The sequence below is a fragment of the Bos indicus genome, chromosome 27, assembly GCF_029378745.1.
Source record: "Bos indicus isolate NIAB-ARS_2022 breed Sahiwal x Tharparkar chromosome 27, NIAB-ARS_B.indTharparkar_mat_pri_1.0, whole genome shotgun sequence".
Taxonomy (NCBI): Eukaryota; Metazoa; Chordata; class Mammalia; order Artiodactyla; family Bovidae; genus Bos; species Bos indicus.
In genome coordinates, this window is record NC_091786.1 from 25,691,379 (window position 1) to 25,719,247 (window position 27,869).

General features: G+C 39.7%; 1 protein-coding gene across 2 annotated transcripts in view; it reads left to right on the plus strand.

Moving 5' to 3' along the window:
- Positions 1-26,979, plus strand: part of TNKS (tankyrase) — a 161,570-nt gene extending 134,591 nt beyond the window's left edge. Inside the window, exons 20-28 of one of the 2 annotated variants that reach the window (XM_070781326.1) lie at positions 817-899; positions 7,497-7,617; positions 9,302-9,399; positions 11,220-11,294; positions 11,982-12,087; positions 12,632-12,818; positions 14,645-14,801; positions 21,371-21,470; positions 22,080-26,979. In XM_070781326.1, the coding sequence (XP_070637427.1) occupies positions 817-899; positions 7,497-7,617; positions 9,302-9,399; positions 11,220-11,294; positions 11,982-12,087; positions 12,632-12,818; positions 14,645-14,801; positions 21,371-21,457 (914 nt within the window). In that variant the 3' untranslated portion in view covers positions 21,458-21,470; positions 22,080-26,979. Of the gene's footprint in view, positions 1-816; positions 900-7,496; positions 7,618-9,301; positions 9,400-11,219; positions 11,295-11,981; positions 12,088-12,631; positions 12,819-14,644; positions 14,802-21,370 lie in introns of both variants that reach the window. The other variant, XM_019953442.2, reaches the window with a different exon arrangement.
- The last annotated feature ends 890 nt before the right edge of the window (positions 26,980-27,869 follow it).

Below are 27,869 nucleotides of genomic sequence, written 5' to 3' on the forward strand. Positions count from 1 at the left end.
TCAGACAGCCATGGCCCCTACCCTCACGGTCTTACCCTCTTTCCCCCATGTTCTGCTGTCCAGGTACCTGAAACTTTGCAACACACTCTTTATTTAATCAGTTGTTGACTCTACTGAAAAGTGTCCTCCATTTGATTTCTCCTGTGCTCAACTCATGGCAGAAAAGTCTAAACAAGTGTATTCCATCCTTTGTATGGCCCTCCTGCCTGTCTGCCATGAGTTTCCCTGCCATGAATAATATATTTGAAGAACTAAGGGCTGGCCTGGGCTTATGCCTTCCTCCAGCTTCCCCAAGAGGGGAAATCTTAGCATTTATATAAAATAAGATGTTTTCTTAAAAAAAAAAAATGTGTTCATAGCATAAATGCCTTGACATCTACATTGTTCTTACGTATATCCCAATACATCCTATTCCAACTATAGTATCTTACTGAACTACTGAGTGAGTCTTGTTACTGAAATTATATCAGAAAAATGAAGAGAGATTATGTAAGAAATGAAAACTGAAACAACAGCTGATATATTTTGATTTTTAAATTCCACTGTTAAATATTTCACTAAAATAATTATATTGTGCTTTAAAATATTAATATAAATACTACTGATAAGATAAACTCTTCTTTTACTTCCCCATAAAATTCAGAGTTAACTTGAAGTGTCTGAATTAAATTTATGTAATTTAGATCATTTTATGCTGTGTAGAAGCAGCTGCACAACCAAGGGTGTGTCAGAGAGCCATGGCTTTAAATAAATACTGAAACTTCCTTTAGATTGATGTACTTCTTTCTGAAAAACTTTAACGTGTGTCTGTTTTAGTTGCGGGTCTTGACATGAATATTAGCCAGTTCCTAAAAAGCCTTGGTCTTGAACATCTTCGGGACATCTTTGAAACAGAACAGGTAAGCTCTCATATATTGTCCAGTCTTTTCAGTTAAATACTAGGAGTTATTAATTGCCAGTTATTCTTTCTTTTTTGCTTCTTAACCACTCTTTTAAAACTCAAAACAGATTTGTGAAGAAGCTAGGGGCATCTACTAATTACGCTTCTTTGCAAAATTGTCTAACAGATGGTGAGAGTCTTTAACGTTATGTTGTTGTATCTTCATAAGCAGTCTGGCTCAATATGTTTTATTACATGTCAAAATTTAGGCCATGAAACCACCTCAAAAGAATGTTTTCAAAATCTTCCCTCATTTTGTTTCCAAAAAGTTATTAGCCTTTATTCACCTCATTTTATTACTAATGTGACTGGATTCATTTAAAACTAGTAAGAAATTTTTATGTTAACTATTTAGCAAAATCTTCCTGCAGCAGTTGTCCATTAAACTGAAAAGCAAAATAATTCCTAGGCAAGTGTACCTTTAAAAATTGCTCCTTTATGAAGTTTCCACTGTCTAGCTAGAGACTGAAATATGTTGAACCGGAACTTGGCCATATGCTTAAAGACTTAGACTGTTTTCAGACAGATCTGAAATGCCTGTAAAGATCTTAGTATGAAGTCATCATTAGGGTGTTTATGAATTAAGATCCTTCTGTTTGTCAGTCTGTTTTTATATGGAATAATGAGTTTTTAACTTATCACTATGTGATTTTACTACCATTAAACATCAAGTAATAAATTCCTGAGTTTAACTTGGGTATTATCAATATACAGAATCTTAGAATGGGAAAATTTTTTAGAGATCAGTAAGTCTTTCTCCCAGATATAGGAATTATCCTTTTTATATTGATGTGGAACAATATCTTGTTACAATTTGGACAGGTATAATGAAGTGCTTCTAATCTAAAATACACCCACATCTGCCCCATGTTTAATCTGTTAATCTTCCGTTTATCTTTACACTGTTTTGCACAGAAATCTCACCCCTTTCTGCCTATTAGACTAGCATTAGTTTCATTGGGCTGCCTTGCCAGATTTCCACAGACCTGTGGCTTAAACAATAGAATGGTATTCCTTCACAGTTCTGGAGGCCTGAAGTTCAAAACCGGGGTGTCAGCAGGGCTTCAGTTGCTACAGGGGGTCTAGGGGAGAATCTGCCCCACACCTCTGCTAGCTGCTCGGCCCCTTCAGCTTCTGGCCGCATCCTTTCAGTTTCTGTGTCTGTCTTCACCTGCCTTCTCTGTGTCTGTCTTCTCTTCTGCATGTCTTTTGTAAGGATGCTTGCACTGAGTTTAAGCCCTCCTCACCTAGTCCGAGATGATCTCCTTATCTCAAGATCCTTAACTAAATTTACATCTGCAAAGTTGTAAAAAAAAAGTTTTCCAGATAAGGTTCTTCTCAAGTTCTGGGGATTAGAACTTGGACATATCTTTTTGATGGTCACCATTCAGCTCGCTGCAACATACTATAGCCCTTCTTAATTTCTAAGACCTAGTAAACTTATTGTGGATTTATCCTTCTAATCAACTACCCACCCCTACAAAGTTTCTCCTAATTTAGCATAATAAGTTCATCTTCTTTTTTAGGTATTCTTTTTATGGATATAGTGTCCAAATTCATGACTGGCCTCTCTGGCCCATTCTGATTTCTTTGTAAGCGTATAGTCAGTTCAGAGTAAATTTAAAACTCCAGGTCTTTTTCATATCAATGATGAGAGATTTTTTATGTCAAGATGTTATGATGTCTTTCATTTTAGCTAAATTTCTTTATGCCATACATTGTAGTTGATCTTTAATGATCAAAACGGTTGGGTAGAAGTAGCACTGGACTGAAAAAAGACCTTGATTCTGATTAAGGCATTTAACCTATCACTCGCCTTACCTGTAAAATATAACACTTTCAAAAGTCCAGATAATTAAAATTCCCAGCCTCATACTGCTGTGCCAGTTTTTTTTTTTTTTTCAGTTTTTAAAATATGCTTTAATGAAGCAATGGTTGTATTTTCTGTCTGGTGGTAAGGGTTTTATAAATGCTATAATAATTACCTTTGCCTTTAAGCTTCACCTGCCATTGATTCACCCTCTGGCTTGGAGATTTCTTACGGGAATATCCTATACTGTAAGACTCTTCTTCCCTTATCCTCTCCCTGAAGGTATTAAAGCTGTTTTAAAAGCAGTATCCTCAGCTACAGCCATATTCTGGCCATTTCTCTTCTTCCCAAATCATATCCACAATAACTGTGAAATTTCACATAGCTTTGCTTAATAAAAACAAAGACCCAAATTCAAGCAAATCATTCCAGTTAGCCATTTTTCAAGAGTTCAGCCTCTACTGTTATAGTCAGTTTGCATCATAATTTTTTTTTTTACTTTATATGTTCTCTTATAGTAATGGTACCCTGTGGCATACTTATTTTATTGTTTTTAATAGTTTAATCTTACAGTTGGTCCTATTGACAGCTTATCGTAGTTTCATCAGTTTCATTGTTATCTTTTTCATTGCATTTTTGTTCTGAGTAAATGGTTCCATTGATTTTCCTTTTTCCAGAGTAATTTCTGTATCTTTTTTTTTTAATCAATATGTTGATGCTTCCATTTAACGTGTATTACCTAGCCTAATTCCTTCCCTACAGACAAATAATATTATCATTCTCTGTATGGAACTGTGTGTGACTGTCTTCTGGCCCAGTCTTCAAGCAATCAAAAGTTTTATTTTGACTGTATTTGTTTCTTGACTAGCCTTTAGTTCTAGAGTAATAAGTTTGTAACCCTTTCCATAACTTATCCAGAGGACTTTTCTTCCACTGACATTCTACATGAGTCCAGTAGACTGTGATGAGGGCGAGGCGTTCAGGAGGCGAGGGCAAGAGTGACGGTGTGTGTGCGTTGCACCCGTTTAGTTCTTGTCTGTTACTCATCTTGAGCCAGTCATTCTGTTTCCTGAGATGCTTTGACACATAACAGAGTATTACTTCTATTCTGATAGATACTTTTCTCCCAGTGGAGTGGGGAAGGAAGATCATTTATTTCTCCTCCTTCAGAGCATCATCACCCCACCTCTTACCTTCACTTATTCTCTCAGAAGTCTCTTAGCTAGCTTGTTTGTCATATAGTTTTTGCCAAGTTCTGTATTAAGTAACATACACCTATTCCTTTATAGTTCAGTGTCGTACCAATGTCACTCGGGCCCTTTCTCTGTAACCTAGCTTCCTGACTGATACTTTTTCTGTGGGAAAGGCTGTTTGATGTACATTGCAATTCCTGGACATAAATGCTATGACTTAGAAGACTCCTTGTGAACATACTTACGGTCCACATGTATATATGAAAAGTGACCATTTCAATGTTTATTTCAGAATCTAAAGACAAAGGCATGGATGGACTCAGTAAATTCATTATGAACATGATTGCAAAGTTAATTCTAATATCTGTTACTGGAGCCTGCAACCTAACAACATAAAAGAAAGGCCTTTTTTGTTAAAACCCCAGTGTTTCTGCCTTCACCCCAGAGAAAATAAATAAATCTTAGAAACAAGAGGCAGCTCTTAAAGTAACATTCTTGAAGTGAAATTTGCTTTATATGCAAGATGATTTAACTGACACATGGATGATCTTTATGTTAAAGGTTATAATTTGGTTTTAATGTATGCTGAGTATAAATAACTGGCCCAACAAACTTGTAATTTCCTAGATGTAACTAAGTTTTTTTTTCTTAAGTGAGTTAAAGATAATTTTCAGAAAAATATTTCTAGCAGTATAAAAGCTTTGAATCTTGGAGGAACATGTCTAAAATCCACCTTCCAGATATTTCCAATTCTTTTATTATTAATACAGTAATATCATATTCACTCATCATCAGAATTTGGAATAATCTTTACTCCCATGCCTTTCTTTTCCTTCCCCTTTTCTATTACCAGGCCCTTTGAAGTTGCTCTCCAATTCACCCCTTCCAGTCTCCTCCACCCCACTGTCGTCATCTTGTTCACAGTCACTTTCCCTTCCAGATCTGCACTTCGTACACTGTCCTCCTGAAATACAAGTTTGTATTGCTCTGCTGAAAAGGTGTCCTTGGACATTGTGGACACTATCTTCGCTTGAGGTGTAAGACCCATAGAGACCTGCTCTTAGCCTACTGCTCTGTGTCCATCACTTTTTTGTTCCTGTATATACATTGCACACTAACCGTTTTGAACTTTATTACTGATACTAGAGTCACAGATGTTTTATATTCACTTGGTTTTCCTTTTGTACATAGTGTTCCCTTGGTCGTAAACACCCTTCCTTTCTTCCTCTAAGTCTTCCTCCTCAGCTGAGTTATTACCTTCTTTTAAGAACCTTTCCTGATCCCCTTCTTGTTCCTTTCTTAGTTCCCAGTGCCACTTATAACCTCAACACAGTAACCTTCCTGAGAGTTCCCGTGGGATTCCTCCAAAACATTTACCGACCTTTACCAAATATTTGTGTTTACTTTTTAGCTCCTTGGTAGAGGAACTGTCATGACCTGTAGTGCTAGCGTTCTGTTTGTTCTCTGGCTCCACTGTTTTACTACCAACTGGGGCCAGCTATTTACCTTTCTGAGCTGTAATGGGTCATTTTAGAATTAAATGAAATGTTTAATTAGTCACTTTTTGAGAAATACCTAGCATATAGAAGGTACTTATTAAATACATTATGTATGAATGAATGAACAAGCGAGCATAAATGTAAATTCAGTAGCTAGTTATTTAAGGTTTTCCAGTCCCAATACCAATAAATATAAGGACAAATTGAATACCATGTAACTCAGAGCAGTTAAATTTAATATTTAATTATTTTAGCTCTCTAGTCATCCCTTTTAAGACAAATAAGCAAAGGGAAAGACAAATATGGCAATACATTTCAGCTCTTCTGTATACTATTTTTATGATTTCACTGAGCCTGAATTTCTTCATAAAGACAGTAATAGTATATCATGGGTCATTATGAGGATGAAATGAGGTATTCATTTCACGATTGGAATCACATAATGAACAAACGTATCAAACATTCTCCATTTCTTCTCTGGAACCTAATACTATGTTTTGTTGGCCTGGTTTCTGCTTCTTTCAGACTTACAATATACGTATCAATTTAGAAAAGCTAAAAGACTCTTTAAATTGAAGCTGCCACATAGATATGAGATCCTGTTTTTATGTCTACCTGATCTGAAGTTTAGAAGAAAAAAGTGGAATATCAATAATGTAGTAAACCTTGTACATGGTTTCCAAATTATATTAAAATCACGTCTAGCTAAAAATGTAAAGACTCCTATTATGTTTCAAACTATGCTGTCTCAAAGATGTACATTTCAGAACTGTGGTTTTTTTACAAGCTCTGCGGAAAACTTCCTTTGGGTGATTGGAAGTGAATTGCCCATTTTGTGCGACGGAGAGATTATTTCTTAAATGGCCACTTAGGAGCAATATAGCAGATTATTTCCAAAGAGTGAATGATGTATGCTTTTTGCTCTGAGAAGATCAGACTCATTTTATTCTGACAGTAAAAATCATCAGAGTTCCAGACCTAATTTGTTAGGTTTTTTTAATGTTATGTGCAAGTATAAAGGTAGAGAAGGCCATAGATAAAAATATCTTGAGTTGGAAAAGAGTGTTTATCAACGGATTTCTCGGTTTCCCAAGGAAAAAGAAAATCAAAAGCTAATCTTGTAAAGCAGTATTTGGATTGTCACAGGACCAGCTGCTTCTGAGCTGAAAATTCAGGAGATGCCACTGCTGATTTCACCCTGTGCATTCAGAGCACCACCACTGGGTGGCGGTAGAGGCGCAGTTACTCTTAGTCAACAAAGAAAGGACTAGAGACCTTAGATCTTGAATTGTAGAAGCGAACCACCTCCATTTACAGGGATAAATCACCAAAACTTAAAAAAAAAAAAAAAAGACCAAAACTTTTAAACCACTGTTTTGAACAAAAATAAAATGTATGTTAGACTTCAGGGATTGTTAGATGGCTTTTAAGCTCTTAAAATTCTACCTACTCTCTTTTCTCCAAAATGGAGTTCTTTATATAGTTTCTATATATGATGGTTTGTAATCTAATTAAACACTTGTGATATAAATCTTGCTACTTTCTCAGGCAGCCTCTTCCATGCTTGAATACTTCTTAGCACCAGGAAGTTCTTTCTTATTTTTATATAAATCCCATTCCCTAAAGTTTCTTCTGTTTCATTGTGCTGAGCCCCTCTTTCCACTACCATTCATCTTTGCCTCCTTCTGGATATTGAGATCTGGTATTTCCCCCATTTTCAAGCTGCTGGTTGTCTCCTCTTATAGCTTGAGGCAAGCAAAATGTGGTAGAATGAAGTAATCAAAAGGAAAAATGGCAGTGATCATTTTATATTTCTATAGCATTGTTTCTCCCATTTTCCTTCTCCATGGACTGAAAGCAAATCAAGGAGTATTTCAAGTGAGCAAAACCTGGTAAGTTTATGAAGGCAACTTTAAGAAGATTTAAGTTCATGCTGATAAAGGAGACAAGAATTTTATTAATTTGACTGGATACTGGAACACTGAAGACAAATGGAAGAGTTTTCATCATCTGAAGAACTGTTAAAGATTTAGCAATTTTGTTTCATTTTTCAGATTACACTAGATGTGTTGGCTGATATGGGTCATGAAGAGTTAAAAGAAATAGGCATCAATGCATATGGACACCGCCATAAATTAATCAAGGGAGTAGAAAGACTCTTAGGTGGACAACAAGGTAAGCTGTTGAAAAATAAAGAGGTTTCAGAAATTAGTCATAAGGTGTCCTGTGAAGTGGAAGTCGCTCATTTCATGGCCAACTCTTTGCAACACCATGGACTATACAGTCCATGGAATTCTTCAGGCCAGAATACTGGAGTGGGTAGCTAGCTGTTCCCTTCTCCAGGGAATCTTCCCAACCTGGGGATCAAACCCAGGTCTCCCTCATTGCAGGCAGATTCTTTACCGGCTGAGCCACCGGGGAAGCCAAGTGTAAGTGTCCTGCCTGGCATTTAATCAGGTGGCCTGACCCCAGAGCTTATGCACTCAGCTTGTGGCGTCTCCTGCCTGTCCGTCTCCATCGTCAGTCTTGCTCTCCCTCAAGTCATTCAGGCTAAAAATCAGAGTCACTCTTCCCTCTCCCCCATAACACTGCATCCTAAATATCCCTGGAATCTGCACTTCGGTCCTTTCCCACTGCTGTCACCTAATCCACATCACTATCGTCTCTCTCTTGGACTGACACAACCACCTTCCAGCTTATCTCCAACAGTCTCCTTTGCGGCCTCCCACCCCCACCCGGCTCCCCGAACCTTCCTTAGGTGATAACCAGAAAACTCTTTTCAGGATGACTGTATGATCGTATCATTCCGCTGCTTGAAATCCTTCAACAGAGCACTGTTGGTTTTAGGATAAAATCAAACATTCATAACATGACTGTTCATAATCTGACCTTTCTGTCTTACCTTGTGTCCTTTCCCTCCTTCAACATCAGTGCAGTCTTTTTCTGTTGTACTTTGCTGTTACACCGGAGAAGGCGATGGCACCCCACTCCAGTCCTCTTGCCTGGAAAATCCATGGACAGAGGAGCCTGGTAGGCTGCAGTCCATGGGGTCGCTAAGAGTCCGACACGACTGAGCGACTTCACTTTCACTTTTCTCTTTCATGCACTGGAGAAGGAAATGGCAACCCACTCCAGTGTTCTTGCCTGGAGAATTCCAGGGACGGGGGAGCCTGGTGGGCTGCCGTCTCTGGGGTCGCACAGAGTCAGACACGACTGAAGCGACTTAGCATTGCTGTTACACACCTATCTTTGTCTTTTTTTTTGTATACCTCCATGTTTATCATTTCTCTGTTTGTTAGAAGTGCTTTCACTATAGAAAAGCAAAGAGAGAGAAAAGAAACAATTTGAATTAGTCTGCAGAGACAGTAAAATTTCAAGAGTGACATGAAAGTAAATGTTAGCAGGTATTGATCTTGACTCTTGCTTATTTAGCTGTACGAACTCAACAAGAATAATGTACTTTAAACTTATTATATAAGTGACCATTTCAAGCTGTCTCACAGATGATAATTCTTTTAGAAGATAATTCTTACATTTTAGACCTGACTGCATTTAATTACAGAGTGTTCTCTTTTGGATCAGAGTCATGTATGTTCATGATTGAGTTCAACAAATAATTGTTGAGTCCGTTGTGGATATAGGGAACTGTAAGAACAGAGCAAATTGAACCCCAAACACATCTCCCTTTTTTTTTTTCTTGTCTTTGGATGTGTTTGTTTAATATAAGCTTATATATTGGGTTCAAGTTGCAAATAGCTTAGACTTGTTCCATAATGTCAATTATTTATGAGAGTTTTCCATAAAATAGAGCCTGGATAGTGTAGACCTTTGCTTACTATGTTAATTTTTCTTCCGGCAGGCACCAATCCTTACTTGACTTTTCACTGTGTTAATCAGGGAACCATTTTGCTGGATCTTGCTCCAGAAGATAAAGAGTATCAGTCAGTAGAAGAGGAGGTAATGTACATCAGAATTTGTCATTATCTTTTCCTGAAATCCCTGCTTACGTCTCTTTTTCCGAGAGAGGTGAACTTGCCTTGTATTGACCGATGGTCCGTGCCCACTCATCGTCTTGTCTCCTTTGGCCGTTGTGGTGGCGCGCTGCCAGCATGAGAGTAGGACTGTAGACGTGGCGCTGATGCTGGCCCGTCGGAACCGCTCGGGTTTCCAGTGGGTGGGCCACACGTGCGTCTTTACTCTGGAGACTTTGCTGAAACTCGTAGAAGTAAAGACACCCTATAGAACTATTTTCTCATACTGATAAAATGCTACCTAAAAATAATATGGAGTGAGAATCTTGTCTCATAAATAATAAACATCTTCTCATCTTTCTTTTGGAGAAGGCAATGGCACCCCACTCCAGTACTCTTGCCTGGAAAATCCCACGGACAGAAGAGCCTGCTAGGCTGCAGTCCATGGGGTCGCTAGGAGTTGGACATGACTGATCAACTTCACTTTCACTTTTCGCTTTCATGCATTGGAGAAGGAAATGGCAACCCACTCCAGTGTTCTAGCCTGGAGAATCCCAGGGACAGCGGAGCCTGGTGGGCTGCAGTCTCTGGGGTCGCACAGAGTCGGACACGACTGAAGCTACTTAGCAGCAGCAGCAGCAGCATCTTTCTTTTGATGAAAGTTTTAAATGTGGTTATAAGATAATGTGTGCTCAGGAAACCTGCCTCATAACTCCAGTCATCTTTCATTTCTACAGTCAGTTATTTTAAAGCACCAGAGTCGGACTGTGTGTGAACCTCCTGGTAGATGTGATGCCACAGAGATGCCCCCGCTCCTGATGGCTTTGCCTCACTGAGCTTGTACATCACTAAGTGCCTAATGGCATTATCATAATAAATAAGCTTCCTAACTAATTCCACCGTTTTGCAGAGAAAGGCCTGCCTATATTTTTGTTTGTTTTCCCCCTCTTAATTAGTGCTGATATGATTCCCACCCCAGGGTCTCAGGACCCTGACCCCAGGGTTGCATTAAAGCTCATTCTTAGTTTATCAGGAAAGCATCCTGTTTTCTCCTGTCTTACTGAGTAATCATTCTCCTTGTAGGAACTAAACTCTGGTTATAAGGTCAAAAATTTGTAGTGACTAACTTCACAAAGGGAGCAGTAAGATAGAGAATCAACTCTTTGAGTCAGTTCTCTGAGAACCTTAGGAATTTAAAACATCTTAATTTTCAAATTATCATAATTCTTAATTTGGAGAGTAGAAGAAGGGTAAGTAGTGTTCAGAAGATAGTTATTCCACTTACGTGTTATACCCAGCTTCCTCCGTCTGTGCAAATATACTTTGAGATCCCAGAGCAAAGAGATGACATGGACTTTTTCACCTAAGGGACAAAAATTTATTGATTTTTATCAATTTTTTGTGTTTATTTTCAGCATTAGTGCAATGGGGTATTAGTTCAACGTTAGGAGTTTTAGTTAGACTCAATCACAATGTTGGTTCTCCTCAGTAACAAAAAATAGTAACGTGGATGACTCACTATGGTATTTTACCCCATGACATTTGCAGGAAAACTTTTCAAAGCTTTTATTACAAAATAAATAGAAAGTGCAAAAGTTTGATATTTATGTCTATTTTCTCACCAGAAATACTTACTCACTAAACTTGTTGACTCATTTATAGTGAACTCCTATTTACTTACTAGTGCTGAGTCTTAGACTCATTAGCGAAACAATACAATAGAATTAAAATGTTGAAAACAGGAGGACTATCTTCCGAATTCCACACCAGCATATTTTCAGAAGGTTATTTTGTCTTGTTCTGTAGATGCAAAGTACAATTCGAGAACACCGAGATGGTGGTAATGCGGGTGGCGTCTTCAACAGATACAACGTCATTCGAGTAAGTTTGGAGCGTTTCAGGGTGAAGACTGGATTGCACAGCTTGCCTGACTATCAGATATAGCTAGATCAGTTGACATTCATGAGACTAGTATGCTGATAAGACTACCAGCTCCCCCACAAATTTGGACTGTAATTTCTGTTTTCACTATTTCAAAGTAGTATTAAAGGCCTCGATTTTTAATCTGACTGAGTCAGTGATTATATCAGAATGCATACATCTCTTAATCTCAGTATTTTAATTCATAACATGAAATAAATGACTGACTGCCATATGCTTTTTTCAGAGGGGTGTCATAAAGATGAATAAAATCTGTTGATAAATGGTTTAACCCTTTGGGTTAATGGACCTATTGACATTACACCAGTACACATCAGAATTACCTGGGGAGCTTTCTGAAAGTACAGATTTATAGGCCCCTACAACCTGAAGTCCTCAAGTGATTCTGAAGTATAGCCAGGTCAGGTGTAGATAACGAACAAAGAGTGTAGCTGAAAATTGTCACTAAAAACAGAGTATTAACTGAATTATAGTGACCTGGCAACTGTATTGTTTTTAAATAAGGTTTTAAGCAAATGAAACAAAAATTGAACCTCCCTAAAGAAAAACATACTTTTGATTTTAAATTATAAACTGCCAGTTAACATGCATTTCACTCATTCGCTTCTTTCTTCCTCATCTTTAAAGATTCAGAAAGTTGTGAACAAGAAGTTGAGAGAGCGGTTCTGCCACAGACAGAAGGAAGTGTCCGAGGAGAACCACAACCACCACAACGAGCGCATGTTGTTTCACGGTGAGCACCCGCTGTCATCAGCTCTGTGTTTGCGAACTCCAGGAAGGTGAAAAGCCTGTGGCATTGATTGTATTCGTGTTGTGTTAAAAATGGTTTTTATTTATCTTTTTCATTACATGTTGGTACCAGCTTTCTAAAGCATTACATGTATGGGCTTTCCAAGGCACGTACAAGGCAAATAACTTATCTGAAATTGTCTCAGAATTTAAATTGCATGCTGAGCCATCTAGATGGTGAAACACTGTTTTTGTTGTAGTTCAGCGGAATTGTTTTAGTTTATTGGATTATCTGTTTTTGCTTAAATCAATACTGGGTGTAAAATAATCTGTATTTTCAAAGTTACATTGTACTTTGCTATCTAAAATCTCACTATGAGTCCCTGGTAAAATTCTAGTACACGATAGTAATTTATGCATCGTAGACCATCCTACAGAGTAAACTTCTCATGTAAGCATTATTAGTGTTACTCTGCCAAGTGCAAATAGTATGTAGATAATAGAGATTCTAGAAAGTGCTCAAAACTGATCTGTCTTTATATTTTTAGGTTCTCCTTTCATTAATGCCATTATTCATAAAGGGTTTGATGAGCGACATGCATATATAGGAGGAATGTTTGGTGCTGGGATTTATTTTGCTGAAAACTCTTCTAAAAGCAACCAGTATGTGTATGGAATCGGAGGAGGAACAGGCTGTCCCACGCACAAAGACCGGTCATGTTATATATGTCACAGGTGAGCATCATGCCTTCTGTGTAAGGGTTGCTACCCTCAGGTCATGGACCAGATTAGTTTCTCAGGCTCTGCAGAAGTCACAGGTCATTCTCACTCTTACTCCTAACAAATCAGACCGTCTTGAAGGTTAGATAGGAATAGCTGATCTGCCCCTACCCTAATCAGAGCAATGACATCAGAGCCGACAGCAGTTGTGGTAAAAGTCAGGTATTTGTCTGGGAAAAGCCATTCATAGGTTACAGCGAAGCTCCCTCCATCTTGACTTTCTCCCTGGGCTCCACTCTTGACTTTCTCCCTGGGCTCCACTCTCCTTATTTCAGATTCAGGACAAAATTGAGAATTATTTCTGGAGAACAAGGAACCTCTAGCACTAATCACATTTGAACTAGAGCACATAACTTCTCTAAACAAGTAGAATCTTTCATTTGTTCCTGGTCAGCGTTTGCCCCACAAGGTATTGGTATCCCACACTGGGACCACTGCATCTGCAGGCCGCACACAGGCACAAGGCAAGCTGGTGAGCAGACATGAGCCAGCCAGGCAGGGCCTGCATCTTCTCCTGTCTCCATAGCAACAAGGATGCCCTGGGGCAGGAGGCAGAAGGCAGGAGCAAGGGCTGTCAGGTCACACTCTGTGTGACATACGGACACTGGGTATAGCATGGCAGTGGGCCCAGCAGGCTGAGCAGGCAGAGTCTCAGCCTGCTCTGAGTAGTGCCACCACAGTGTGGAAATCGAGCTCGAAAAGCTTCCTTCTAATGCAAGTCCAAACCTTTTCCTCTGGGACCTACAAGAGGATACAGTTGATGCCAAGCCAACATTACCAGTAGCATCACACTAAAAAAGCCAGCCCAGGCAGGTTTCAATTAAACTGGGTCTAGCACAGTTTTGATTAACAGTAATGTTTGTTTAGTCATAATGCACAGATCATACTTCATTACTTAAAAACTATTTGACTGAATAATAACTATTTACAGTTAACAGTAGGACCAAATCTTATAGCTTAGTTAAGATGTCTATTAATATGTTCAAGTATTTATTAAGGGTTTGCAGACTTTTATTTCAAAGGGCCACAGTGGTAAATATTTTAGGCTTTGCAGGCTGTAGGATCCCTGTCACAGTGACTCAGCTCTGTGCTTGTACAAAAGCAGCTACTGCCAGCCTGTAATGAATGTGTCTGTGTTCCAATAAAGTTTTATTTACAAAAACAGGTGGCAGCCTAGATTTGGCCCATAGTTTGCCAACACCTAGTTTATTTAATACACTCTCTTCCCAATCAATCTTTCTTTTCCTCCATAATATTTAACAACTGCCTCAATTCATGTTTCACTCAGGTAGTGAACTTTCTGGCCATATATTGAAGCTAAATATTTTTATATATAATCCACTTTTATTATTATTCTTTATCTCCTCTCAGACTTTACGTCTTCATGATGAGTAAACCTAATTTTAACTTCAGACGCTGTTGCCATCTGCTTATTTTCTTCACTTTCCTCCTATCTGTCCATACTCATTCTTCCAGAATGCAGTTTCACCAGTATTTGTCTTTTTCCACTAGTCAGAACTTGCCAGGTGTTAATCTGTGATTGATTTCTAAACCATACCAAAACCACTTTAAACTTTAAGTGGAACTGTTGAACCTGCTAACTGCTTATAGTAAATCAGTATTTCAAATCTCATCCTATTCCTACTCATAAAATTAAAAATGACATTTAAATTAGCTTGCCTTACGTTAACTATCTTTTTAAAAAAATCAATAAACCTACCAGTTATACCATTCTAAGATTTAAAGCTTCCTTCATAGTATTGCTTTGCTTTTTTCTTCAGGCAAATGCTTTTCTGTAGAGTGACCCTTGGCAAGTCCTTTCTGCAGTTCAGCACCATGAAAATGGCCCACGCCCCGCCAGGCCATCACTCTGTCATTGGGAGGCCAAGTGTGAATGGGCTGGCCTACGCCGAATACGTCATCTACAGAGGAGAGCAGGTATGGTGCTCGTGAGATAAGCCAGCCCAGGCTGCTGTAAACAGTGGATTCAAAATGCGAAGACCACATAAGAATTAAAGAAAACCATTTACTGTAATAATGTAAATATGAATTTAGTTGAATTTTCAAGTGGATTGAAAAGGAGAAAAAATAGATTAACTATATACACGAAAACAATGTTTTATTATATGCCAACAGTCTTGGGCCAGGTGAGGTGTGGAGTAGGGCAAAGAATTGCAAACAAATTCTGGATTTCATTTAGATCTGTTGATTGTGGGCAAAGATTTGAAACTCTTTCAGGGTGTATTCTGGGATTAAGCAAATGAGTAAATATGTGATGTGTTGATTTGGGGAACTGGGTTCTCACTGTGGAAGAAGAGATGTAAATATGGAATGAGGGAAGGTGAGAATGACTCTAGGGACAGACAGAGATCGGAGGTATTGATAGGAACGAATGGTTTCTAGTAAATGTGTATATGTTTGTACACATTTAAGTATATGCATGTATGGGTTTATGAACAAGAGATATGCTAGGCACATAGATATATATGAGTACATATGTGCATGTATTTCTTAGCACTGTCTGCTGAAAGCAAAAAAAAAAACAAAACCCAGTAGCAATGAGGACTCCTCAAGCCCAGATCTTGGCCTGTAATACCATGCCCCATAGAAGGATCTTTGAAGAAACAGCTAATTCCAGGGCTGGAGCAGATTAGGAACTTGTTACACCAGAAAGGAATGAAGTCCTCAAAAACAATGATGGGAGCATGTCACAGGGACACAGAGTCAGCTCAGAGTGGCTCCCAGTGGCCAAATCTGAGATAATTTGAACATCAGAATAAGTATAGTAATAAATTTTACACCATTGGAAAGAATAGGAATTTATGATTCCATATGGATAACCAGGAAAGGAAGGGAGAAAGGGAGGAAGGAAGCTTTCAGGTTAAATGAAACCCCAGAGACAGGATAGCTAACTGCAGATTCTCCCCCCAAAGTAGATCTGGTACTAGAAGAGAAAGGACATTATTAGATCTACAAATAAAATTGAAATATAAATGGTAGGTTAAAAAACGTAATATGTCCGTATAAAATTTATATATGAGAATATCCCTATTCTTAGGAAATAAATACTGGCATATTTAGGAATTAAAAAACCATGACGAGGTATACTACTTACTCTGAAATGACTCAGGGAGAAACATATCTGAATCTCTCTGTGTGTCTGTCTAGTATATAGAGAAGTAGGGAGAAAGTCCACATGATAAAGCAAATAGGATAAATAAAACCTTAACAATATTTGGGTGTAGGTAAAGGGTCGGACTCTTCACATGAGGTGACCAAAGCACTGGAGTTTCGGCCTTAGCATCAATCCTTCCAAAGAAATCCCAGGACTGATCTCCTTCAGAATGGACTGGTTGGATCTCCTTGCAGTCCAAGGGATTCTCAAGAGTCTTCTCCAACACCACCTTGGAGAAGTGGTCTTCTCCACCACTTTTGATGCTCAAAAGCATCAATTCTTTGGTGCTCAGCTTTCTTAACAGTCCAACTCTCACGTCCATACATGACCACTGGAAAAACCATAGCCTTGACTAGATGGACCTTTGTTGGCAAAGTAATGTCTCTGCTTTTCAATATGCTATCTAGGTTGGTCATAACTTGGCTTCCAAGGAGTAAGTGTCTTTTAATTTCATGGCTGCAATCACCATCTGCAGTGATTTCAGAGCCCCCAAAAATAAAGTCTGACACTGTTTCCACTGTTTCCCCATCTATTTCCCACGAAGGGATGGGACCAGATGCCATGATCTTCGTTTTCTGAATGTTGAGCTTTAAGCCAACTTTTTCACTCTCCACTTTCACTTTCATCAAGAGGCTTTTTAGTTCCTCTTCATTTTCTGCCATAAGGGTGGTGTCATCTGCATATCTGAGGTTACTGATATTTCTCCCGGCAGTCTTGATTCCAGCTTGTGCTTCTTCCAGCCCAGCATTTCTCATGATGTACTCTGCATATAAGTTAAATAAGCAGGGTGACAATATACAGCCTTGATGTACTCCTTTTCCTATTTGGAACCAGTCTGTTGTTCCATGTCCAGTTCTAACTGTTGCTTCTTGACCTGCATATAGGTTTCTAAAGAAGCAGGTCAGGTGGTTTGGTATTCCCATCTCTTTCAGAATTTTCCACAGTTTATTGTGATCCACACAGTCAAAGGCTTTGGCATAGTCAATAAAGCAGAAATAGATGTTTTCTGGAACTCTCTTGCTTTTTCCATGATCCAGTGAATGTTGGCACTTTGATCTCTGGTTCCTCTGCCTTTTCTAAAACCAGCTTGAACGTCTGGAAGTTCATGGCTCACGTATTGCTGAAGTCTGGCTTGGAGAATTTTGAGCATTACTTTACTAGCGTGTGAGATGAGTGCAATTGTGCGGTAGTTTGAGCATTCTTTGGCATTGCCTTTCTTTGGGATTGGAATGAAAACTGACCTTTTCCAGTCCTGTGGCCACTGCTGAGTTTTCCAAATTTGCTGGCATATTGAGTGCAGCACTTTCACAGCATCATCTTTCAGGATTTGAAATAGCTCGACCAGAATGCCATCACCTCCACTAGCTTTGTTCGTAGTGATGCTTTCTAAGGCCCACTTGACTTCACATTCCAGGATGTCTGGCTCTAGGTCAGTGATCACACCATCGTGATTATCTGGGTCGTGAAGATCTTTTTTGTACAGTTCTGTGTATTCTCACTACCTCTTCTTAATATCTTCTGCTTCTGTTAGGTCCATACCATTTCTGTCCTTTATCAAGCCCATCTTTGCATGAAATGTTTCCTTGGTATCTCTAATTTTCTTGAAGAGATCTCTAGTGTTTCCCATTCTGTTGTTTTCCTCTATTTTTTTGCATTGATCACTGAGGAAGGCTTTCTTATCTCTCCTTGCTATTCTTTGGAATTCTGCATTCAGATGCTTATATCTTTCCTTTTCTCCTTTGCTTTTCGCTTCTCTTCTTTTCACAGCTATTTGTAAGGCCTCCTCAGACAGCCATTTTGCTTTTTTGTATTTCTTTTCCATGGGGATGGTCTTGATCCCTGTCTCCTGTACAGGGGCAGGAAGAGAAGGGGACTACAGAGAATGAGATGGCTGGATGGCATCACTGACTTGATGGATGTGAGTCTGAGTGAACTCTGGGAGTTGCTGATAGACAGGGAGGCCTGGCGTGCTGCGATTCATGGGGTCGCAAAGAGTCGGACACGACTGAGTGACTGAACTGAACTGAACGGAATGATGCTAAAGCTGAAACTCCAGTACTTTGGCCACCTCATGCAAAGAGTTGACTCATTGGAAAAGATTCTGATGCTGGGAGGGATTGGGGGCAGGAGGAGAAGGGGACGACAGAGCATGAGATGGCTGGATGGCATCACCGACTTGATGGACCTGAGTTTGAGTGAACTCTGGGAGTTGGTGCTGGACAGGGAGGCCTGGCGTGCTGCAATTCATGGGGTTGCAAAGAGTCGGACACTACTAAGCTATTGAACTGAACTGAACTGAAAAAGGTCGGACACGACTGAGAGACTTTTGAACTTAATGTGCCAGTTTGCAGTTGTTTACAAATAAAGAGTTTTTGAAGTACCACAGAATACTTTTATCAGATTTTTCTTTTTAAATCAGAAATGCCCAGCTTCTAGAAAAAATATTTTCACTTTGACTCAGTAATTCTACCTTCAGAAATCTGTTTCAGATAAAATCAGTGACAGTCACATCCCCCAAAAAGCGCCTAGAAGGATGTTCATTGCTGTCTCGATTATCATAATGAAAATTTTAAACAAACTAAATATTTAGCAAAAAGGGAACGATTAAATGAATGTTAGTATATTTGTGTGCCTGTGATTTAAAAATATGTCTACATGGTATTTGCTAAACAGAATCAACCAAAACATAAGAGCAATTATCTCTGGGTATTAAGATTATAGATGATTACAGTTTTCTCTACCAAACACTTTTCCAGATCTTGTAAGTTAGCTATGGGAAATAGAATTTCATTCACATTTGGGTGGGAAGAAATAACATGTCTAGTATTTGCTGATCTTTTAACCATTTCCCAAGTACTTTGACTTGATAACTTGTTGAAATTCTCTTGCTAGAAACATTTAAAGAATGATGTGGTCCACATCATATTTGAAAGGAAAAAAAAGTACCTTAAAAATGGATAAACTCTGTTGTTTCAGGGGAGCACACCTGTGCTTCCCTATGCAGGTAAACACATGGACAGTGTTAATTATAATGTCTACTAATTGGGTCGTTGCCCATGAGCAATTTCTCCTGACTTATGGTAGTTTTCCTTTGCCAACTTTTCTTTCATTCCCCTTAGTTATACCTTATATCATATTTCACCTTTAGTATCAACATTTCTAAGAACATGTAAATGTTTTATTCAGAGGGTTGATCTGAGGAGCATTATATATTATTGGTGGGATTGTTTCTTTCTTTAGAATTGAAAAGATATATTGAAAATTAACTGCACTGTACTTGAAAGAAAAATAGTTCCAATTTTAGTATATGACTAGACTTAAAATATCAGGAACGTTTTTGTATGTTGTACTTTAAGCCTCACATTAATTAGACATAGAGGAAGTATTCTCTGGTCATTGGCAGTTACAGGGATGTGGCCTGTTTTACTGAAGTGATATGAACAATGCAGAGCAACTTAACCTGGAGAACGGAACAGAACGATTTGTAGAATGATTTTCAAACATACAAAATCATTCAAGGGAGCATGATGCCTCCTCATCTCAGTGGAGAATAAACTATAAACACTTGAGTTTAAATTATAGCATTGAGGATTTGAGTTAAGAAGAATTTCCTGAAAGTGAAAGTCACTCAGTCATGTCCAGCTCTTTGCGACACCAAAAAAGTCCATGGAATTCTCCAGGCCAGAATACTGGAGTGGGTAGCCTTTCCCTTCTCCAGGGGACCTTCCCAACCCAGGGATTGAACCCAGTGTCTCCCACATTGCAGGTGGATTCTTTACCAGCTGAGCCACATGGGAAGCCCAAGAATACTGGAGTGGGTAGCCTACCCCTTCTCCAGCAGATCTTCTGGATGCAAGATTCGAACTGGGGTCTCCTGCATTCTAGGAAGATTCTTTACCAACTGAGCTATCAGGGAATTTGGCTTCTAAAAGTGATTGTTGAATCTTTTCTTCTAAGTACTTAAAAAAATATGCTGTATGCTCTTAGAACCAGCTTGAGTTTAGAGTAAGACTTGACAGGAAATAATGTTTGTTGGTCTATCCTGGGCCCTTCTGGTCCTGAAGTTTATTAATTCCTTTGCCTTAAAGCCTACTTCTGGACTTTGATATGATTAATTCCTATCTCAAACTATATGCTCAGTCACTCAGTTGTGTCCAATTCTTTTCGACCCCATGAACTATAGCCCTCCAGGCCCCTCTGTCCATGGGATTTTCCCAGAAAGAACACTGGAGTGGGTTGCCATTATACACAGAAGCAATTCAGTAGCCTAGTGAGTAAGAACCAGAAGCACTCAGAAAATGATCTTTAAGTCATTCATACCATTAGAATCTGCCTAAATTTTACATGTGTTGGGAATCTAAAATACCATACTACCAAATTCAAACACTTGCGTTACCGATTCCTTTGCTTAAGCAACTTTTCTACAAGCAAAAGGATGTATCACACAAAGGATCATAGAAGACAGGGGTAGAGGCTCATCTTCAGAGCCATTCTCTTTCCTGTCAAAGTTGCCTTTCACTAGTCAACTTGTCAAAATGACCTCCAAACTCTTGCCTCTAGGTTACTGGTGACCCCGCACACCTCGCCTCCCCCCACACCTCACTCAGTGGGTTACCTCATCATCTATGATTAACTTGAAATCAGTTCAGTGAATTATTCTGTCATTGACTTTTCTTGAAAATGCTGTGTGACAGCAATCGATGAGGTGACATGAGAAAGATTTTTCTTTGCCTTAGTTTTCTGGTTTTTGGCATGTGACTCTGCTGCTGCTGCTGCTAAGTCACTTCAGTTGTGTCCGACTCTGTGCAACTCCATGGACTGCAGCCTACCAGGCTGCTCCGTCCATGGGATTCTCCAGGCCAGGACACTGGAGTGGGATGCCATTTCCTTCTCCAGTGCATGAAAGTGGAAAGTGAAAGTGAAGTCGCTCGGTCGTGTCTGACTCTTAGCAACCCCATGGACTGCACCCTCCCAGGCTCCTCCATCCATGGGATTTTCTGGGCAACAGTACTGGAGTGGGGTGCCATTGCCTTCTCCCATGGCATGTGACTCTAGGGAGGCGTAAATGTGGTGTGACGAATTTACAGTATTCAGAGGTAAAATAACATGATAGCAATTCTAGGATTACAGGGTTTACACAGGTTTACGTACAGAGATGAAAGTGGACCTCCTCACTGTCCAGGCACCTATGAATTAGCTGGCCTTTGCAGGCTCTCAAGGTGTATGTAGAGTATGGGTTATGACCAGCAGCCTCTGAAGCATCCACGTGAAGCTGGGCTTCAGTATCTTACCTGCCCAAAGGATGATAATGCTTTCTTCCTGTCCTTTCCAGGCATACCCAGAGTATCTGATCACATACCAGATCATGAAGCCGGAAGCTCCTTCACAGACCGCGACAGCCGCAGAACAGAAGACCTAGTGAACGCCCATTGGTAAAGGCCGGATCGGATTTCAGCCCGGGCCTGGATGACAGTGGATTGTTTTCAACAAAATCAATATTCTGTAAATCCCTGACAGCCTAGAAATAAGCTGTTTGTCTTTTATAAAGCATTGCGATAGTGATGAATATAGTATGAGTAACTGATACATACTCAACTGCTACTGTTCCCTTTGAGGAAATGTTTACAGGGGCGGCCTTTTAATATATCTCAGGCTCATTTTCATTGCAGTTATCCATCGCTAAGACAGGACTACTTCGATCTAGACTTAATGGGAAAAAAGACAACATAACCAATACTTTTCCCAAATGTTCACAATTCACACACTACATTTGCTTTTCTACATATGGCCCGTGTATATAATAAATATACACATATGACAGGCTCATTTTTTAGTTTTTTCTGAGCATTATCATCCACTTTTTGTTGCTGTCATTGTTGTTGCTTACTTTGAAAATGAGCCCGAGCCTTCCTGAGGATATTTTGCACAGTCACACTGACTAAAATCACTAGTGACATAACCCGAGCTTCCGGCTGAGCAAGGCTTTTAGTGTCCACTTTTTTTCCCCCACTGATTTATTTTTTATCTGTACCTCTTATCAGCATAAACGGAGATGGAAAGGAAAAACGCCACATTTCAGTTTCCTTTTATGATTGGCCAGTCTTACAAGGGAAAAGCACCCAGCATCCACCTGATTTAGGAACTCCCAGGTTCAGAGCAAGTCGAAGCCCATGAGAGCCGCTCGCACTTCCCAATGCAGGCCTGCCTCCAAGGCGTTCAGGACGGTGCTGGAGGGCCAGGAAGAGCCCAGCCGGTGAGAGGCTGTGGTGACGTTCAGAGGGGAGACCGCCGGGGAGGCCTGTGAATCCAGAAGCATTGTTAAGACGCGTGAGGGGCCTGAGGTGCGAAAATACGGCAGCAGAAGAGGACCACGAGGACTTCTCCAAGATAACACTACTTCCCTTCACTTAACCCGCACCACCAGAACTGTCGCCCCAGAAGCAGCTGCCTTACTTCCCAATTCGGTGGAATTACCATACTCCAGTAGAAACACAAAAATACTACTTGATTGTTCCTCTAGTTTAGAAAGCTGGGGTTCAAATCCTGTTTAGTCACTGGGTAGGCACAAATGGGAGAACTCTTTTGTTTGCTCCAGATTTGGGGTTTATTTTGAGTGAGGTGCTTCAGATAGTTTACATAGGTCCCTGCACTAAATTTTTGAACCATTGTCTCAAACTGCTTAATAGATGAGAACAAAAATGGAAACCAAAGCTCTTTCGGTTGTTTTTTAAATGAGAGAAATAGTCGTACTGTTTCTTCTTGAAATCACTGCTTTGTTTTTTTCCCTCAACATTTGTCAAGTGCACGTTGACACTTGTAAAAAAAAAAAATTATCCGTGACAGTTCTCACACTGGTCCTTTTCATCTTAACTGAATATTGAATTGAGTGCATTAACATATTTACATGGACATGCTGTGTGTCTACTCAGCTTCGAAGCAAAGTAATATAAATGTGGCAGAAAAAAAGGAAAAACAGTGTGATGCAAACTTGCCATTTCAATTTACAGTCCTGAAAACTAATTTGCTTGTTTGTTTTTTTTAATGCAGGTTGATTAAGCTGTGACTTCATTTAATCTCCTAAAGAAAAATAAAATGGTTACATGCAAAGATTCTAGAATAGGGTCTTAAAAACACACATTTTGCTTTCTTTTTGGCTTGAGTCCAGTGCTAGAACTAGGCATCAGGAACTAGTTTTGAGTTTTATAGCTGAATCTTGCATGGGTCCTCAAAATTAAATCAAGAATTAGCCTCAGTTGTTGCTTCTATTGAAGTTTTAGTGACCCAAGCTGGGTGTTTGTGTCTTGGCTACTTGTTTAATAGCACTAGAATTCCACACAGAGCTCCCAAGTTTGATATTCATGAAGAGGGCTGTTTTCCTCCCTTCCTTCTTTTTTGCTGTGTTTGTAACAGTGGGTTGAAGGAATTGGCATTTGTGTCGTTTTCAGTAGCTGTGAAAGTGTATACTACTTGCCTCCAATTAGATATAGTTTAAAATGGTAAACACAGCTGTGATTTTTAGTTAAGTAAAAAGGATGAATATGGTATGGATCTCAAAAGCTTTATAGCTTCATTAAAAACAGAAGCCACTACCCACTCAACTGTGGTTATATGTCGTTTCCGTCACACTAACTAGGTTAACGGATGTGCCAGTTTGAAACTTCAGCCTTATATTTGAGAAGCTAAGCCGTGGTTCGGTATTTAAACTGCCAATGTTATATCTGACATTCTGTGTGCCGAGTAAAGGTACTGTGTAAGGAAGACATTTGCTGTGCTTCTTGTCTTGTAATGATTTGAGTATGTAGTAGTTCTTGAAGGAATGTGTACATACTACTCATCTGCTGAAGAGAATGAGGTAATCAGTATCTCATAGGAGCCAAATACATTTTTTCAAAACTTGAAAACCAAAGGTTACCCTGAGCGCGTTTCAAGTTAGCAGACATTGATTGCATTTGGAGTTTCCACCCATAGTAGTGGGTCTTAAAAGCATGGCATTCGGCTAGGCTGAGATGCAGTTAATTTCTTGTACACGCTCTACAGAAACACTAGCAAGTGAGGGCTTCCAGTACGCCCGCCCCTGAGTGGCCCCTCTGTTTCCCAAACCACAGAGAAGAGAGAATCCAGACCCTCCAGCCCACTGCACGTCTGACATCAAAGGGCTTCTAGCCCTGATGGCCCGGTTTGCTAGCTGTTGGCATCAGTTAAGTGGTCTGGACTGGGCACTTTTCTCCTTGTTCTTGGCCTCCTTCCCTTTTCCGCAGATTGCTAATCCGGATTTAGGATTAGCTCCAGCAGTTACCTTTGACCCCACTCATTTGCCTCCTTTCTCTGTCTTGAGTCTTGCATACATTCAGCGACTGTACCTCAGTTTCCAGTTCACAACCAGAGTCAGGTAGTAGGCCTCAAGTTCTCTACCTAGAAGATTCGGCCACTTTGTTGACAGATGACAGCGTGGAACCCAGAGTTCTGATTCTGTGCAGAATAATAGCAGTACAACCAGAATCCTTCCTTCATCTTTTTCTTCTTGGAATTTGGAATTCCTGGCTTTTCAGTAACATAAGTAAACAACACTAGGACGTTTGTGTGAGATGACATCCTTGTGCTCCTTTGAGCTTGATATTAGTGGCTACACTAATTTCTCTTTGCTCTCCAAATAGCGAAGTGCGTTGATACGTGCAGAGAAATGCCTAAATGTGGCAAATAAAGTAATATAGAGTAATATAGCCTCTATTCAAGAAATAAAATTTTGGTGTACGCTAGAAAACAGCATTAGAATGCAGTAAGTTGTCTATGTTTATCTCACAGCTGCACTTGGCCACTGCTCACCCTCGTTCTTAAACACCTGTACCTTCTGGATTTCCGTCAACACTTGCAAACAGAAATGGTGTGTATTTTTAAGCACCTTTCCCCTAGGATATCCAGATCCCATTTGTATGATAATCTATGATAAACAGCCTTTTTTCTGTATTTTTCTTTTGGGCAGTTATCTGACATAGAGCTATAGATTTTAATCATTCAGGCAGCGCCCAAAACTAACATTAAGATAGGGTTTCATGTGTCAGAAATTTAAAGACTAAACTTTGATGTCAAATCAGTGACAGAAATTAAAAGAAAGTAATTGTGAAGATGATATTTGTGCTTTGGCTGGATACGTCTAGCATATGAAAAGGAAATGCATTTAAAAAAAACTTAAAAAGTAAGACTACTTCAGATACCTTGTGCATTTTGAAATTAATAGACAATTAAAATTTCTTAAGAAAGCCTTAGCTATGGCAGAGAACTTTTCATCTTTTATATCCTAATAAACACAGAGTTGTAATTCCATTTCTCAGCATGTGAAAGATGTCAGCATGTTGGGTGTATCTCCATGTATCTCACACCTGGTAAACTTAGTTGACAAGAATCTATTTTCTAAGGAATCCTCCTTTATCTGCAGAGGAGCTGAGAGAATCAAACCATCCCCCATTCCTCTGCAGCTGAACTTCCTCAGCTATCAAACATTCTGGTTGAGGGAAATGATTTCAAAACCCATGAAGTTTTGTGCATGTAGGGATTACCAGCAACTCATGAAGTGATAGATACCGTGTAGAATTTGAGTGTTGCACAAGCTAATTTTGAATCATTTAAAAATATAAACCACAGTGATAAGTGACAAGCAGTAGGAAGCTAAGATTTTACATACTCCCCAAGACCAAATATGCTCACAAAGTGACCAGTTTTAAACATCTGCAGAGGTTGTTAACTCCTTTGAGAGAATATTCACACGGTAGAGGTGACTGCATTCTGACTCTTCATTTTTTCACATTTTCTTTTATGCTTTACACTTTCACATCTCCATACACACCCCACCACCCATCTTTTTCAAACAGATTTCTCATGCTCTAGGATCTAGAGTGTTTGGTTATTCTTCATAAGCCTGCCCTTTTCCGCAGGCAGCTCTTGAAGCCCCTTGATGTCTCTTTGTGTTTGCAGAGAAGTACAGTTAAACCCTGGTGGAGCGGGGGGAGGTCCCTTACATGCCTCCAGCCCCTCCCAAGGCTCAGGAGGAAAAGCTAGAAAACACAATAAAAATTGGAAAGGAACCAAAATCTTTGAGGCTAATAGCCTAGACCTAGAAGCTGACCTTGACTATATAACCATTCTATTCATGACACAGAATATTTAAACTCTTCATGTGCATAGAATACCTGCTTCTGCTTCCATTGTTTCAAGCTCACCCTGTCTATTGTCTTTGATACCTACAGACTAAAAGGTACTTATATCAAGGTTTCTCAAAAACATTTACAAAACCAGCTTTGAGGAAATCAAGAGTGTTTCCTGGCAACAGCATTTGAAGTAGTAAGTGTATCTTCTCATTGTGATGTTGGTCTGTGTACATAACCAACGTAGTGACTCTTCGGTTATCATTATTGGTAATGTTTTTATTTGTAGTCTCTGTGACCCACCAATGGCAGGGAGTTCAATTCACTCTCCTGTCCTGTTTTACGTTTGTCTATTTGTAGAATTGCCAGATAAAAGACACCCAGTTAAATTTGAATTTCAGATAAATAATTGTTTTGCTTAAGTATGGTTTGCATTATTTGGCATGTATTTACTGTAAAAAATTATTATTTATCTGAAATTCAAACTTAACATCCTGGGCTTTTTGGCTTTGTTTTGTTTCGTTTTACTAAATCTGGCAACCCTGTTGATTTGGTCGTAGGAAATTGCTTACAGCATGTAAATTCTTCTAGACTTCACTCTCACATGGATTGGAGGACCTTTTCTTCCCCCTCACCCTCTTCTTTCCAAAAGAGAGCGTCAAGGAACTCAACCTGCCTGCATGGTGGGTTTCTATTTAAGACATCTTTATGATTATATTTAACCTGTAATTGTGCTTTGGCTAAATGTCTAACTTACAGTACTTGTAATTGTTTAATATTCAATAAAAACATTTTTAAAGTATACGGTATGTGGGTAGCAGTTAGCTCTGAAGTGTTTTCATTTCCCTGTTTGTTCCATTCAACCTGACCAACCTTAATGTGACTGCCCTAAAACTGCCGGAAAAGACAAACAACAGCTCCCTCTCATCTTCGGACAAGTCTCTATGAGACCCGCACGAAGGGCCTTACCCTCACCTCGCAGCCCACATGGGAGTCACTGAGGTAGGTACAGCAATAGCAGAAGCACAGCTGCCTTTTAGAAATATCTTCACAACAACGGGGCACGCGCTTTGGAGACAGACTTCACTCTGGCTCCCAAGGCAGCTGGGAGGCCGGCAAAGTGGTATGGCTCCGGACCTCACTCCCTCCTTGTATCGTGGGAGTGTGGGGCACAGGAGCCAGTGGACTACCTGCCTCTTGTGATGGCACTGCTTTGGTGGCTGTGACTCAGGCTAGAGAGAGTGCACCCTATGAATAGTACTTGTGACCCTTTGTCATTGGGCACGGTTCATTTTTCCTTGTTATTTTATAATCATAAGACAGCACAGTGGGCGTCTAAGCTGAAGGAGCACCTGGCATTACAAAGGTCATCTAAAGACTTTGCTGGTGGCCCAGTGGTTAAGAATCTGCCCACTAATGCAGGGGACGCAGGTTCGATCCCTGGTCAGAGAATTAAGATCCCACATGCCACGGGGCAGCTAAGCCCACATGGCCATAACTAAGATCCAACGCAAACAAATAATATAAAAGGTGATCAGTTCCCATTCAGCTGAGACCTGGCTGCCAGATTTGCAGCTTAGCATCTGCTCTAAAGATCTGCGTCTAGAACAAGGGGAAGGGGATGGTGCAGGACTTCAGTTGGCCAAACCCCACCTGTCCTGTAGAGCTAACAATGAATAAGACGTCTGACAA